General features: G+C 42.9%; 1 protein-coding gene and 1 long non-coding RNA gene across 2 annotated transcripts; one reads left to right on the forward strand and one right to left on the reverse strand.

Annotated features, from left to right (window-relative positions):
* On the forward strand, positions 1 to 1,557 carry LOC130609276 (uncharacterized). The gene is made up of 2 exons (XR_008974748.1): positions 1 to 462; positions 1,159 to 1,557. It is a non-coding gene; the product is annotated as an uncharacterized LOC130609276 (long non-coding RNA).
* Positions 1,558 to 4,412: 2,855 nt separating this feature from the next.
* On the reverse strand, positions 4,413 to 12,262 carry LOC130609275 (aldo-keto reductase family 1 member B1-like). Its single transcript, XM_057428084.1, has 8 exons — positions 12,021 to 12,262; positions 9,663 to 9,830; positions 8,884 to 9,000; positions 8,359 to 8,436; positions 6,840 to 6,962; positions 5,934 to 6,040; positions 5,058 to 5,139; positions 4,413 to 4,589 (listed from the first exon to the last, which is right to left on the reverse strand). Exons 1-8 carry the CDS (start codon positions 12,084 to 12,086, stop codon positions 4,413 to 4,415), a joined length of 918 nt encoding a protein of 305 aa, XP_057284067.1. The 5' UTR covers positions 12,087 to 12,262.
* Positions 12,263 to 13,599: the final 1,337 nt, after the last annotated feature.

A 13,599-nucleotide genomic window follows, 5' to 3' on the forward strand; every position in this document is an offset into this window, starting at 1 on the left:
TGAATTAGTTATAACCACAAAAGAGGGAGTGGGTTAAAGGTATGCTTGCTTATTAATCGCAAGGGTCAAATTAATCTGAAGACGGAGACTAGCAAGTTTCTAGCACTTGTCAATGTGTGGTAATACCTCTGCTGCAAGTCCCTGCACTGACAGAACAAAACTCTTCAGGAGACTGTTGTAGCTTGTTGCTTCCTCCCTTCTGCAGCAGTGATCTGACCAACAAAACACTTGCTCCTCTTCGCAATAGCAGAAAAACATGCCCAAGTCTCTACCCTAGCCTGTGATAGCAAATTTTATTTCCTTAACAATTAGGTTCTATGTAAAGCAAAGTCTAAACTCACTAAAAACACAAGAGGCTGGAAAATTTCTGGAATCCTCAAAACTGAATCAAGGGAGATCATGCTTTGTCGTTTCCTCTCTGCAGATAGCAGATGCAATTACAGCACAGGAATGCTGGGGCAGGTGTGAGGCACAAAATCAGACTCTACAACTCAGAGTTATACATCAGGTGTGTTTATTACAGCACTGGGTGCAAGGGGGGATTGCTCTTCCTAACTTGCACACCGAGGGATTAAGCAAGCAGATAGTTATTATGCACAAACATGCATATTCATTAGATTCCTGAGAGTTCTGTGGGGATATTATAATTTGTTTAGGTACTCATCATCATAAGTCTCCTCCCTTTTGGTGCTTGTGCACTGCTCTCTGATGGTCGTGGGCAGGGGTCTTCAACATCAAGTAAGCAGTCTTCCTCAGGATGCACTTTTCACCTTTGGCACAGTTGGATGCTCCAGTAATCACAAATTAGCTGAAACCAACTGTATCTGCAAGTTCCTGATAGCTGGCGAATATTTAGGACAGTGTAACCTTCATACAAAATTAATTGCAAGCAGAACAGGATGGGCAGACAAGGAGTATCCCAAGCTGGCAGATGTTTGGGAGTCACTGTCTCCAAATTAACTGATAATTAGAAGGCTGGTAAGAAATAATTCACTCTTTAGAAGGATGGAAAATAATTCACTCTTGTTAGTAAGACTACTAAATTCTGTTATCACACCACAGGCTTACAACACAAATATTATTCTCTATCTCAGACGTAAGTTAAGTTAAAAGTATTTTAACCCTATGTTTTCCAGGCACTTGCTTTTCTTATATCAGGTGAAGCTAGAAAGTGTGCTGCTTGAGCAACTTATAGCAGCCTATGATGGCAGTAAGCCTGCTGCTGTGGTTGCTGTGAGGCAACAATGATCTGCTGGAAAGGGACATTAAGGCATACGGCTGCATCTCCACTGCAGAAGAGAAGGTACTTTATTTCCCTGTAACTGACATCACCCAAGTTTTTCTCCTTTTACCTTTGCTAAAGTCTCTGCAGCTGAAAAGATCTATTGTCTCTAAAACAAATGCACAGTCTCTGGCTTCTAACTTGTTTTGAATTTTTTGCTATTATATGACTACTGTGATCATCTAGTCTGACTTCCTGCCTGCCACGGTCTATAAACATCCTGTAAATAACTTCAGGTCTGATAGATGTGATTAAATTGGAATGTTGTTAGAAAATTCCTATGAAGTAGAGAATATGTCAAGATGGGCTGTATGCCACAGCCTGAAGTGTGTACTGCTCCTGCTGCAGTAGATTGACAACCTGACTGCAGTCTGGATGCCTGGAGGCGGAGTACCTTCCACATAGCTCCTTGTCTGACTGCAACTATGATAATATCCTGTGACTGACCTTTTGAATTTGAACTGAATTTGAACTTAGGGGAGAATGAAAGGGAGTACTTATTACAGACACCTTCCTGTCCATCCCACTGTATTATAACTGTTTGGTGACAATTGTTGATACCCTTTTCAGACCTCTTTCTATCGAAGGGTTGTTGTAGGAAATACAATTTGATGAAATGGCTGTTTCTAGGGCATATGTTATTCAAACATCTTGCAAAGGTCTAAAGTAGCCCAAAGCTATGTCATCACTTCCTTTATTGACTACAAAGAAAATCAGTTGGGAAAGGATATCCATCAAGTGTGTATCTGAGCCCTGAACCTAAATTACACAATTGTCCTTCCTCTCTGCAGGCAGTGCTGATCCACACTGTTGTCCTGCTGGCCTGGAAGAGCGTAGAGCAATCACAGGCATTTTGAGTCACTTGTTAGAGTTCAAAAGCAAGAAATCTTGATTAACACACACCTCATTAAAACTCCAGCAGATGTATGGGTTGCAGTAGCACTGACTTTTTTTTTTTTACCATAGAAAGCAACATCCAGTGACATCCTTTTAGTCAAAGCACAAGCAGACAGTATTTAGGGAGCAGCACAAGAGAGCAAACATCTACTTTTGGCTTCTAAGAAGTTGCCCAACTTCTCTGCTTGTTAAATAAGACAGTTGCCAAACAAAATAATTCCTCTGTGTCTACTTTATCAGACTTTAGATTTGCTGGGAGCGATTCACAGTTTTAACTGCAGCTATTCTACTGATGAAAAGCAGTATTTATATACTTTTGTAGATATGATAAACCAAACATACAAATCTCCTACCAGTTTATTAGTTTTTAGCAGTTCATAAATAGGAAACCTCATTAAGAAAACGTTCCTGAAATATAATTCAGTGGTGTCCTCTAAAGAGCTTTTAGTCTGTTATACTGAGATTACTGAACTAAGACTCTAAAGCTGTGTATTGTGTTATCAAGACCTTCCGATGTTAAATGGATTGTCTTGCGTTAACAGCTTAAAGGTATCATGTTGTGAACTTTTGTCCACAAATACAGCCACAAGGAGAATCTAAATTTCTCTAAAATTGGTCAGGATTTTTATTTATGACAAAAGCTGCTTTTCACAAATCCCAAACACTCAGGTTTATTAAACTTCTTCAACTGTTATTACTAAATGATAAGAGAACATACATTTTGCTAAAACTGAGAATTTCACTACAAAAGCAGAGCAAAAAATACAGATAAAGAATGATATAACTGTAGTGGACAATAAGGGAAGCAAACACATGCATGTTCAAAGATTACTTTTCATAGTGCCTGTGTTATCTTCTCCTATCTTGTAATGCATATTCCACTTATATTGTGGTTTAATACACATGAAATATTACAAATTATTTGAAATAATGATATATGGTCCTGGTCCCTGGAGGATCTGATGGTGGTGCCTATGTTACTCTCCCAAAAAAGGATAGTCCTTGTGATTTTTGCATCTAGAAAAAGAGAGTATGATTAAAACACTTCAGGGCTAAGATGAAAAAGCTTTTCCCCCTGACAGAAACTCTTCAGAACTAAAACTGTGAGCTACAGCAAAAACACTAATGTGGGTTTGCTTAATTTACATGGAGCAGTGGAAATTAATGCTCTGCAGCCTTCACATATACCAGTGACCTTGTTCTCAAAAGGCACTGTATCTTTTGCTTAGCTGAAATTGCCAAACTTGTCTGCAACATGAAACCACTCTCTTGTTAACTCCTAGATCTGCAGTATGCTATTAGGTAAGTGGGTAACCTGTGAAAACAGAATGAATTGCAGATCTTGGTAAGTCTGTATCTAACAGCTGTATTACCTAGATGCTGCTTTAATAATGTTGGCATAAATACATAGGCACAGCTTTTCACTTCAAAAAAACTTAAAACTCTCATTCTTAAAAAGTTTATTTACAGTGACTGTCTCTTATATGAAGTAGCCAAAGAAAACAGAGGAGGCGGGGGTGGAAGGCTGCCTATTTATTTTGGAGTTCCCTGCTGATTTTGATTTTCAGACAGCAGTTTAGTATGCATCTGTTACAAGATGTCTTAACACACAATGTCCCTGCAAAAATCTAGTGCTACCAACCTGCACAAGACAGGCAGTGCTCTAATACACCCTAGTGTTGGATTCCGACACATAGGGATGTGACTGGATATTGGCTACAGTTCCTTCTCTTTTAAAGTGGGGTTTTCAAATGCTGTCTGTTAAAAGGATATCCAGTAACAATCTAATCTTGCTAAAACATGAAGGAGGAGGTACTCACTCATTTAAAGTACAAATGCGATACCGCTTCTTGAAAGCCAGTAAGGTTCCCATCTCCTCTTCAGCCAATTCAAAGTCAAACACCTGAATAAAGTTCCAAACCAGCTGAGTTACTTCAGTTTGCAAGAAGAGAAGTTGCAAAAACACCAAAAACAGAAGTAGCAAATTGCTGTATTTGTTGGAGTCCAAGGAACTGTGCCAGAAGATGCATTATTGTGGTGAGCAATGAGTGAATGTCATAAAGTTACAGTGCTGGTGGGGTCTAATTGCATCATATTTGTATCACAAGAGGGAAAAGTTAATCTCTGTCAATGTATTCTAGTGAAGGAGACATGGCTCCTTACTTCTAAAGTAATGCTTTGCATTCATAAAGTGACCTACAGTATCTGTCGGATGGAAGACTACTAGCTCCAGCTATGAAGGGAGTACTTTGTCCCACTGGCAGAGTGGATTTTTTTTCTGTGTAAAGTTTGACACCATTGATAATCTCATAAGGTACCCTCTTACCTTAAAATTTTCTTCAATGCGGTGTGGAGTGACAGATTTGGGAATTACACTCACATTTCTTTGAATCTGGAGGCGGATAAGCACCTGCAGGAGCAGATGGGGAGTTACAGTGGACAAGCTCTGCCTGTCTTCTGAAAGCCAAAGCCCGTAAATGGCTACACAGTTAAACGGATCAGTTCTGCTAATTATCAAAGATGGTTCACAGAGAAAAAGCAGTGTAGTAAACCTTCCCCAGTTACTACCTGAGCTCATTTAATCGTTATCTGTCTCTTGAGATGACAGCATGGGAGTGCATTGAACAAGAGTTCAGGATCAGTCAGGGATGCTGCACATAGAGGTGGCTAGTGTGCTATTTAAAGCCCAAAGGCATTGGTAATCTTCTGTCCATCTTTAAAACTTGGCTTAGAGGTAGTATTTTTTTTTTTTAAAGCATTACAATGTATGTGGGACACAGCTGGAACTCAGCTTTCCGTAATACCTCTGTAAATAGCTACTTTAGCACAAGTCATAAAAACACCCATTGCCAGGGAAAATACTATGAGTGGTATTAACCTGAGCTGGGGTTTTGTTGTACTTGAGTGCAATTTCCTTAATTTGGGGATCATCAAAAAGGGAAATATCCTCAGGCTTGGACCTATGAAAATAAAAAGCAGATTTAAGCAGTTGAATGGTCCACTGTTTCTCCCTCAGGCACTGTAGTGTAAAAATACCATTTAAATAATAAGCAGGCATAATCTCATGCACTTTGATTCACTATATTCTTTTTGCTCCTGTCCCTGCCTTTGTTCTTTCCCTTTCATTGCCATTTGGCATGAGAAGAGGCCTGTAGCTTCTAGTGTAACAGGTCACTGTAACACATTTCAGTCCAGCCTGGGATGAGGCTGGAAATTTCTTTGGTCCAGATCCCAAAAATTTCATCTTAAGAATGGGCAGCTGTCGTGTCCTTCACAAGCACAGCTGCTCTGGTAAACATCCTGTCCCAGCCATGAAGTCTTGAGTAAAAGCAAAATCTCTTCAAGTCATCCTTTCAAAAACCTAATCCATTCATCTCAGCAGGACTGCAAAGCTGCTGTTCTCATAAGCATTTGCTGCTTTGCTTTGGGGGTGTTTTAGTTCAGAAGTTCTCTCACATGTTTAATAAGCTCACCCAAGCTCAGTTTAGAATTATCTTTGCTACTTTCACCAACCAACTGATCCTTTTTCTCCTAAATATGAAACTCCAGTAACAGCACAGGTATGAGTTAGCAAACTGAATATCACAGTAAGTGTGAGAGATTTCTCTGCATGTGTGTAATTTTTAAAGAATAAGTAAATCTCCTGCTAACTACATCAGTTTTACCCTGTGAGGGTTTATCCACATCCTAATATTGGTTTACTACATTGGCTTCAATCTATGTCTGAGATAGAAGTTTCACAAAGCATTCTTACCATGGCCAGTTGGGTGCCCCAAGGGGACAATATGCAGTGACAGAGATGCCCTTGGACTGGCAAAACTTGATCAGCTCTTCCTGAGGAAGATAGGGGTGGCTCTCAATCTACAGAAGCAGAAGGTACTTCAATGTGTAACATCAGTATGGTGACCTAACAAACCCCATACCAGCTTTGTAATAGGTTGTTTTTTCTGCAGCTATGAGGTTTTTAAGAGTCAGTGTTTCCCAACCCTGCCTCCAACAATCTTTACACATTAGTTTCTTTTTCCAGCTGCCTGCCTCGTTTTTCATGACTTCTCACAGTCCCTATACCAATGGGCTTCAAGGACCAGCTGTGCACATCCAGCTGAAGCACCCAACTCTCATGTCACCTAGTCCTACCTATTTACTCCAGCAGCGTAGCCTGGCTCTGATCCTATCTTTTCCCTTGGGGACTGTACAAAGGGAGAAGGGTAAGCCCTGTCACATTCTCCATTGCAGAGCTCAGTTCTCAGCCTGCATTAGCTCAGTGCTGCAGCCAGAAGAAAGGTGAAGGCTGCACTTTCAACCCAGGAGTGCCACAGGCTTGTGTGCCTGCAGCTTCCTATGCAAGGAAGGGCACAGAACGTTCTGCATCTTTCATTGCTTTATCATTTAGCCAAATACAGGTGTATTCCCATGCAGATATGAAAAAGCACAGCCTTAACATAAAAGGTCATTTACTGTTAGTGATGTTCCATGCTAGGGCACAGAATGTTCTGCATCTTCATTACTTTCTTATTTAGTAAATACAGGGGTATTCCCATGCAGACACAAAAAAGCACAGCCTTAACATAGAAGGTCATTTACTGCTAGTGCTGTCCCATGAAATGCAGCACCCCAGACAGATGTGATATCAGGACTGATGAGTTTGAGAGCAATTTACCTGATTATTTGCAGGTTTGTGTCTTAAGCCGGGTTTGCTCAGAAGCTGATCTATCTGTTTGCAGTTGAAGTTGGAGACTCCAATCGCCTTCACCATTCCTGCATCCACCAGCTCTTCCATAGCCTAGAAACACTACAGAATCAGACTTGCTACTGAATTAAGATTTAAATTTGTTTATGGAAAAAGTGCCTGTGCAAAGACTTCAGTGGTAAAAATCATCATGGCTGGCATCCTCTTCTGATGTGATGTTAGTACAGGACATTGACTGGTGGGACCCTGGTCTAAGACAGCCTCTCACATCATGTATCATCATTCAAATAAACTACAGCATTATTCAAGATTAACAATTACTACACTGTTATTAACTCACGGATACTGAAAAATTATCCCCAGGTAGACCTCCTGCTCCTAAATAAAAGAGGTTTTTCGCTAGGGTAATTCCTCAGCTAACAAAATAATTATCCCCTAACAAAAGGCTTGTCATATGGGACAGAGCGGCTTGACAAGGAGCTGTTCTGGAGGAGCTAGAGCAGGATACCTGCTCATTAATGGTGATTAATTTCCCAAGGGAGATGTACCATTTAGCAGTGGCAGTAGAGCATATGCGGTGCTGTGTTGCACCACCTCCACCTATTTTCTTTCACACTAACAAACAATAAAACAGCTGGACAGCCATAATTAGATTGACACCTCCAGCAGAAAAGAAACAGGAGAAAATCATCTACTACCAGCCTTTAGAGCAAAAGAAACACCTCTTCCAAAGCAAAATTCATGTTTATTTGCAGTTGCTATCATAAGCAGCAGCCTGAAATGTCCTCTTTTTCCTTCAAATGAGCCACAGAAATGAGCCTTGTTCTTCACATGGCAGAAGGAAAAGCACATCAGCAAATTCCTCTAACTCTGGTGAGTCTCTTGTCTTCTTGCAGCCTGGCCATGCTGAGCACACAGTGAGGGGAGAGGGCAAAGGAAGCCCAGACCGTCAGCCAAGCAGAAATTTGAGCTTGCACCCAAGTTTTGTATCCCTGTGCTCCTGCCTGCTCATGTTGCAACGCACACAGCTTTAGAGGTGGGCTTTGGGCAAGTTTTAGTACTTTCTAGAGGGGGGAGATTTGGATGTTCTGGCTACATTGACACAGCCACGTTGGCTTTCCTGTGGTCTGGACAGCTGAGGTGCAACTGGGGATGAGTGTGGCTACAGCTAAAGCCACCAGTGAATACCCAGAGAGTGGTGTGGGGACTGAAGTGACAGAATATGTCAGCTAAAGCCGCTGCAGGGTACACACACAGTCAAAGGTTTCCTCATGCCATGCCCACCCAGCCAGTTTAGTAAGCAGTAGACATAAAAATACCTCAGTTTTGGCAAAGTAACACAAGAAGGAGCCCAAGGACACAGATAAATCATCAATCTGGAATACTTCACATCAGCAACTTGCTGAGAACAATTCCCAAAGTGGAAACCTTAACTTTTTCACTGTTATTTCAAATTAGCAAGGATTTTTTGGCCCGTCAATGAACGTACCTCCCATGTATCCAGAAAATCTGTATCGCTGGGAATGATCATGCCATTTCCATCTGCAGGAAACAGCTCCTCTCCTGCCTGTCATCACAAAAGAAAAGGGAGTTTAAGGTAGGCTGGATTGTAACAGTTAAAGGAGTCTCTTAGAAACGATACAAGTGTGTGGAGCTGGAGGTGCTGGACATCCTGCCTTATGTTTGTGCTGCGGGAGAGAGAGGTGACCAAAACCAGTCATCTGTAGGAACAGAGTAATCTCCAAGAAAATCTGCCCCTTGAGAGCCTGCCCTGCAGGCAGAGGAAGGGCAGACACTTGTATGTGCCTCAGTCAGGCTGGGGGAAGGCCAGGGATGTGACACCATGGGGAAACGAGGATTTATTTAACCTGGGGGTAGAGGGAGAAGAGAAAAACAGGAGCTAAGTAATGCACAACTGTTTGATCCTGGATAAGCAAATGGCAGTCCAATCCCAGGCTTTAAGCGGAATGTGACCTGGATGGTAATTGGATCCATGATTTAGAAGTCTCAATACCTTGAATCCCATGGGCCAGTGCATCAGGTAGAGATCCAAATAATCCATTTGGAGGGCAGCAAGCGTCTTCTGGCATGCCTCCTTCACCAGGGATCTCTCATGGAAGGTGGACCACAGCTGCGGGGGTAACACAAAGCTTGGGAGCTGCTCTCCTAACCTCACAACCACAGAGCATCCCTAACAGGGAAACACACAGCGCAGACACAGAGGGAGCTCACGATACGGCACATCTTCTTGCCTTGAGGAAATGCCACTTTTGTGCACCTTATTTAACTGTCCATTAAGTAAAATAAGGATGAGATACTCTAAAATTCCAACGATTCACACAACAATTAAACACAGCAAAGAAAATAAAGCAAAACTGGTGAAAATTGACCTGCCAGCTTCCAGCAGATAGAAGTTACTTTATTTTTCCTACTATTGTTGTGGGGAAAAAACAAAACACAACATAACATACAGGAGCTAACAGGCTGAGGCCGGCAACACAGCGGGAGTGACCACGAATACAATAGCCCTGCTTCCTGTCTCAGAGGCAACTGAGAGCACGGCCTCAGTTCCTGTCTCCATCGCTGACAATGGATATGGACTACAAAAAATCCCTCTCAAATCCAGCCCTTTTTGTTCTTTAGGAGTTGACCTCTTCCTTCCCTCCATCCATAAAACGCTTTGCCCTGAGTTAATTCACAGACCAGTCACATCCCCTGGCACTTTGCAGGTTGGGACCTTGCCTCTCCTCCTGGGAGCTGGCCTCATGTTAGACAGGTTACCCAAGGACCTACCTTACTGACAATAAAGAGGTCTTCTCGCCTCACAACCCCCTCCTTGATTTTTTCCCGTACTGCATCCCCAATCTCACTCTCGTTCTGGTAGAGGTAAGCACAATCAAAGTGGCAGTACCCAACATCGATGGCAAACTTCACTGCATCTCTGGCTGTTCCCTGGAGAGACTGAAACGAGAACAGAAACTGGTAATTTGGCAAACATCAGGAAAAGAAGTTTGCTGCTCTGCAAATCTGGAGACTTTAAGCTCCCAAATAATGAGGTGTTCCAGTCTGGATCTTGCTTTCATTTAGTTTTCTGGAATATAAATGGCCATGGGAGTCACCAATGAGTTGTCTGAGCTGATTGGCCTTTTCTAAGGATTGAACATTCACATTCGGACACCAGACTATCTCAAAAGGAGTTTTAATTCGCCTAATTTCAGTGTGAGATCCTGGCAACATGAGGAAATGAATCAGCTCTGGAGAGGTTGCTGGCCCTGCACACAAACAGCCTGGTTCTTGTTGACACAGGACAGGGAGGTGAGAGGACGACGCCAAAACACTACAGACAGTGCCACCTCCTGGGTGAAATACAGAGCCTGGTATTTAATAGCAAAGGGATCGGTTGAGATCCTTGGCTTGAAGACACTGAGGAGTTGTTTGATGACTGGATGCTGACTCTGGAAAATGACACTTCAAGCAGAAACACGGCTCAAAACCGTGACCACCTCCTATATTTAACCTCATTGCATCCCCACCCATCATCTTCTTTTTAATGACTTCACTTCTCCAAACATTTCCGATGAAGGGCTCTTGGTTGGTTCACCTAAATTTAAAATAACATGGAAACTGCAGCGGTTTTTTCCACACAACCAAGTAGCCGGTGTAAAGTCTTACAAGCTTTCCTTTCTGCAGCCCCTTTCCCCATCCCAACCCTCTCCTATGTACGAATGCTGCAGCCCCTGGGGAAGCAGGCTAATGGGGACACCTGCCAAACGCCAGGCTTTATAGGTTACCTTATCCTTGTGTGCTGCTGCAATGTGGGAAAGCTGCCATGTAGGAGCAGTCAGCATTGCTTTTGGGTGAAGGAGGAATTGTTGGAGAACAAAGGCAACAATAGACCCTGTGGTTACCCAGAGTCTGTAATGTGGGCTGTCCTTCAGAAAAGATAATCCATTGTGGTGCTCACTGAACAGGACTCCCAAGTCAGCGTGACTGGGTAAAGGAGAAGCCCCATTGCCACACCGAAACACAAGAAGTTGCTGTGGGAACCTTGAGATCAAGTAGCTATGATGAAGTAATCACAGTGGGTTTGGGCTATGTTTTCATTGCTTTAACACAAGAGATTTTTGTGGTGGCAGGGATCATGTGTCCAAAGTTTTCCTTCTGTTTAGTCCTAACCAGTTCCTGTTAGCGTCTCAATAGGCTCCTTCAGGGAGCTCATCCATCACAATGTCCATGCAAGAAACGCTTTGGGTTTTTAGAGCCTACTTAGTTATTGCTGGCTTCTTAGTGTATTTTGTCATCAGACCAATCATGACTGAAAGGGTTAAACAAACTTATCCCCATTTGTACCTAAGGTATATGATGATCAGCAGCAGCTGACCCCAAAGTATAGCAAGAATAATTTAACGTACTTTTACGCTAACTGGACAGTGTTTCATACGGTTGGCAGCCTGCAATTCAACATACTCATTTCCAGTCCCAAATCCAGGGGATAATTCACTATTTTTCTTCCTTAAGAAACTCACTTTCTTAAAATTTTCAGCTCATTTCCAGGCTCTTTTTACATTTATAATTCAGTATATACTGAAACCTTCTCCCTTCCCAAAACCCATTAGATAACATTTGCAGGTAAAGAACTAGCCAAACTATTTTCCTGCTGTGTGCTGCATACTCTGCTGCCATACAAATAAATAATCCTCAGTCTTTAGGGAGTTCTTGTAAATCCCCATTTCTAAATCCACTCATTGCCACCTGAGTTCCTATACCTACACATGCTCGTCAAAGCTGACACCTACATGACGTGCTGGGATGTTAACACCCAGAGCCAAAAGCAAAGATAAAAACATGAAGAAAAATAAGCAAGGCAGAAGCAGTAACTTTTGTAATATACATTTTTTTGCCCATAGCTAAGATAAACCTTCTTCCCCTGCTCACTCCCTGCCCACTTAACAAGCTTCTTGAAGGACAGGCGTAAATATCCATGTTACCTGAAGTATTCCAAACAGCAAGAAACACCTCACAGAGGATTTGCTGCCTTGCCCTGATCTGAAGAGGAGATTGCTGAAGAAGTCTACTGTGCTTCTCAGTCTGGTGTTACCTGTGTGACCAGAGGCACGGGGACAAGGAGAGGTCCCCAGCTCCAGTATATACCTGCCAGGTCCCCAGTCCCAGGATGGGCATCCTCGCACGGGTGGGCAGCTCCAGGTAGGTGGCCATGTGCGGTCCCTTCCCAGTCACTGTGGTCAAGGAGAGGCTGCAAGCCCTTGCCAAACACTTTACATAGGCTTTGCCCCTCCCTCCTGCCTGCTGACTGGCTGCAGACAAGGGAAATACAGGCAGAAGTGGTACAATAGGCAAGAGAATGCATGGATTTTGCCTTTATCTCACCCTTTGAAGAATTTAGGAACTGACTGTGGGTTCTTCACATGCGTTTGTTGAGTGCATGGTGCCAGTTACACGTATTGCATTGACCAAGGTTGCAGCTTTTTGCATACCACACAGCCCCTGCTTTTCTGCAAATAAAGTGGTATTTGGGGAGTTTGCACATACCCCAAGAGCTATTTCTCATCTCACGTGTTTGCTCAGTTTTCCCAGAGAAGCTGTGGCTGCCCCATCCCCGGCAGTGTTCAAGGCAGGGTTGGACGGGGCTTTGAGCAACTTGCTCTAGTGGAAGGTGTCCCTGCCCATGGCAGGGGGTTGGAACTGGGTGAGCTTTAAGATCCCTTCCAATCTAAACCTGAATGATTCTGTATTTGCTTCTCTCTATTTTTTCTATGTGTTTCTTGAAGGTGGGGAATATTTGAATCTGAGGAGAAGTGTGCCAGAGATGAAGCAGAGAATGTGTATTATTATGCTACTGCTCCTTCCCTTAAGGCATAGTAATCCCAAAACAAACAAAAAACGGAAAGGAAGAGTACCCAGGACCTACAATAATCCCACCACACACACACTCTTGGTTTTATCTGGTTTTCAAAGCTCTTGCTACCGGTGCAAGTGATTTGAGCACAGTGGCTCAAACACAGGACAACTAATCCCAGCTCCTTTCTATTGTGGTAGCTCTGCATTGGTAGACAGCCCCTGGGTGGGGTGGACTCTGTACTGCGAGAGGTCTCCATGTTATGACTGTGTATCAGCACACTGACACTGATTGCTGTGCACTCAGCTGGAAGTTATCCTTGGGCAGTTTATCCAGGGTGTGGTGAACTTCACTGTGGGCACAGAGGTAGCCAAGGACCCCTCATTGCAGTGGTGTTGGACAAAATGACTTCTGAAGGTCCCTCCGAACCCAAACCATTCTATGTATCTCTGACTTTTTGCAAAAGCAGCTCAGGTCAGGCAGTTTTTAAATCTGTAAGTGATGCAGTTTGCACACCCTCCTGTGGCCCGTCTGGATCTGGAAGCAACGTAAGCTTCCACATAACAGCAAACCTGACAATAAACCCCATGGGTCTCCAGCACGAGGGCAAAGTGCACAGGGAAGGTTTAGCCTCATTTCCTTGGCTGTTGGAGCTAAACATCAGCAGTAGCTCTAGCCTGAACGCTTAATCTGAGCATGTGGCCTGTAGTATCCCACCTGCATTTATGGTGGTTAGGAAAAATAGACCAAGAATAATCCACAAGACTTATTTCCTAGGGAATTTATCCCATACTATTTTATTCAAAAGAAAAACATTGATTACTTTTCATTGAAAAACCAACTGAAGAGATTCTTAAATATATCTCAGTGATT

This window comes from Pezoporus wallicus, unplaced genomic scaffold (assembly GCF_028554395.1).
Source record: "Pezoporus wallicus isolate ANWC-B61680 ecotype Strahan unplaced genomic scaffold, APGP_CSIRO_Pwel_v1 contig_2908, whole genome shotgun sequence".
Lineage (NCBI taxonomy): Eukaryota > Metazoa > Chordata > Aves > Psittaciformes > Psittacidae > Pezoporus > Pezoporus wallicus.

Excerpts from the sequence above, each read along its gene's own strand:
- LOC130609275 (XM_057428084.1), bottom strand. The coding sequence starts at position 12,086 with ATGGCCACCTACCTGGAGCTGCCCACCCGTGCGAGGATGCCCATCCTG. Across the intron at positions 9,831-12,020 it reads TGGGACTGGGGACCTGGCAG|TCTCTCCAGGGAACAGCCAG; the intron begins GTATATACTGGA and ends TTCTCGTTTCAG. Across the intron at positions 5,140-5,933 it reads GGGGCACCCAACTGGCCATG|GTCCAAGCCTGAGGATATTT; the intron begins GTAAGAATGCTT and ends TTATTTTCATAG.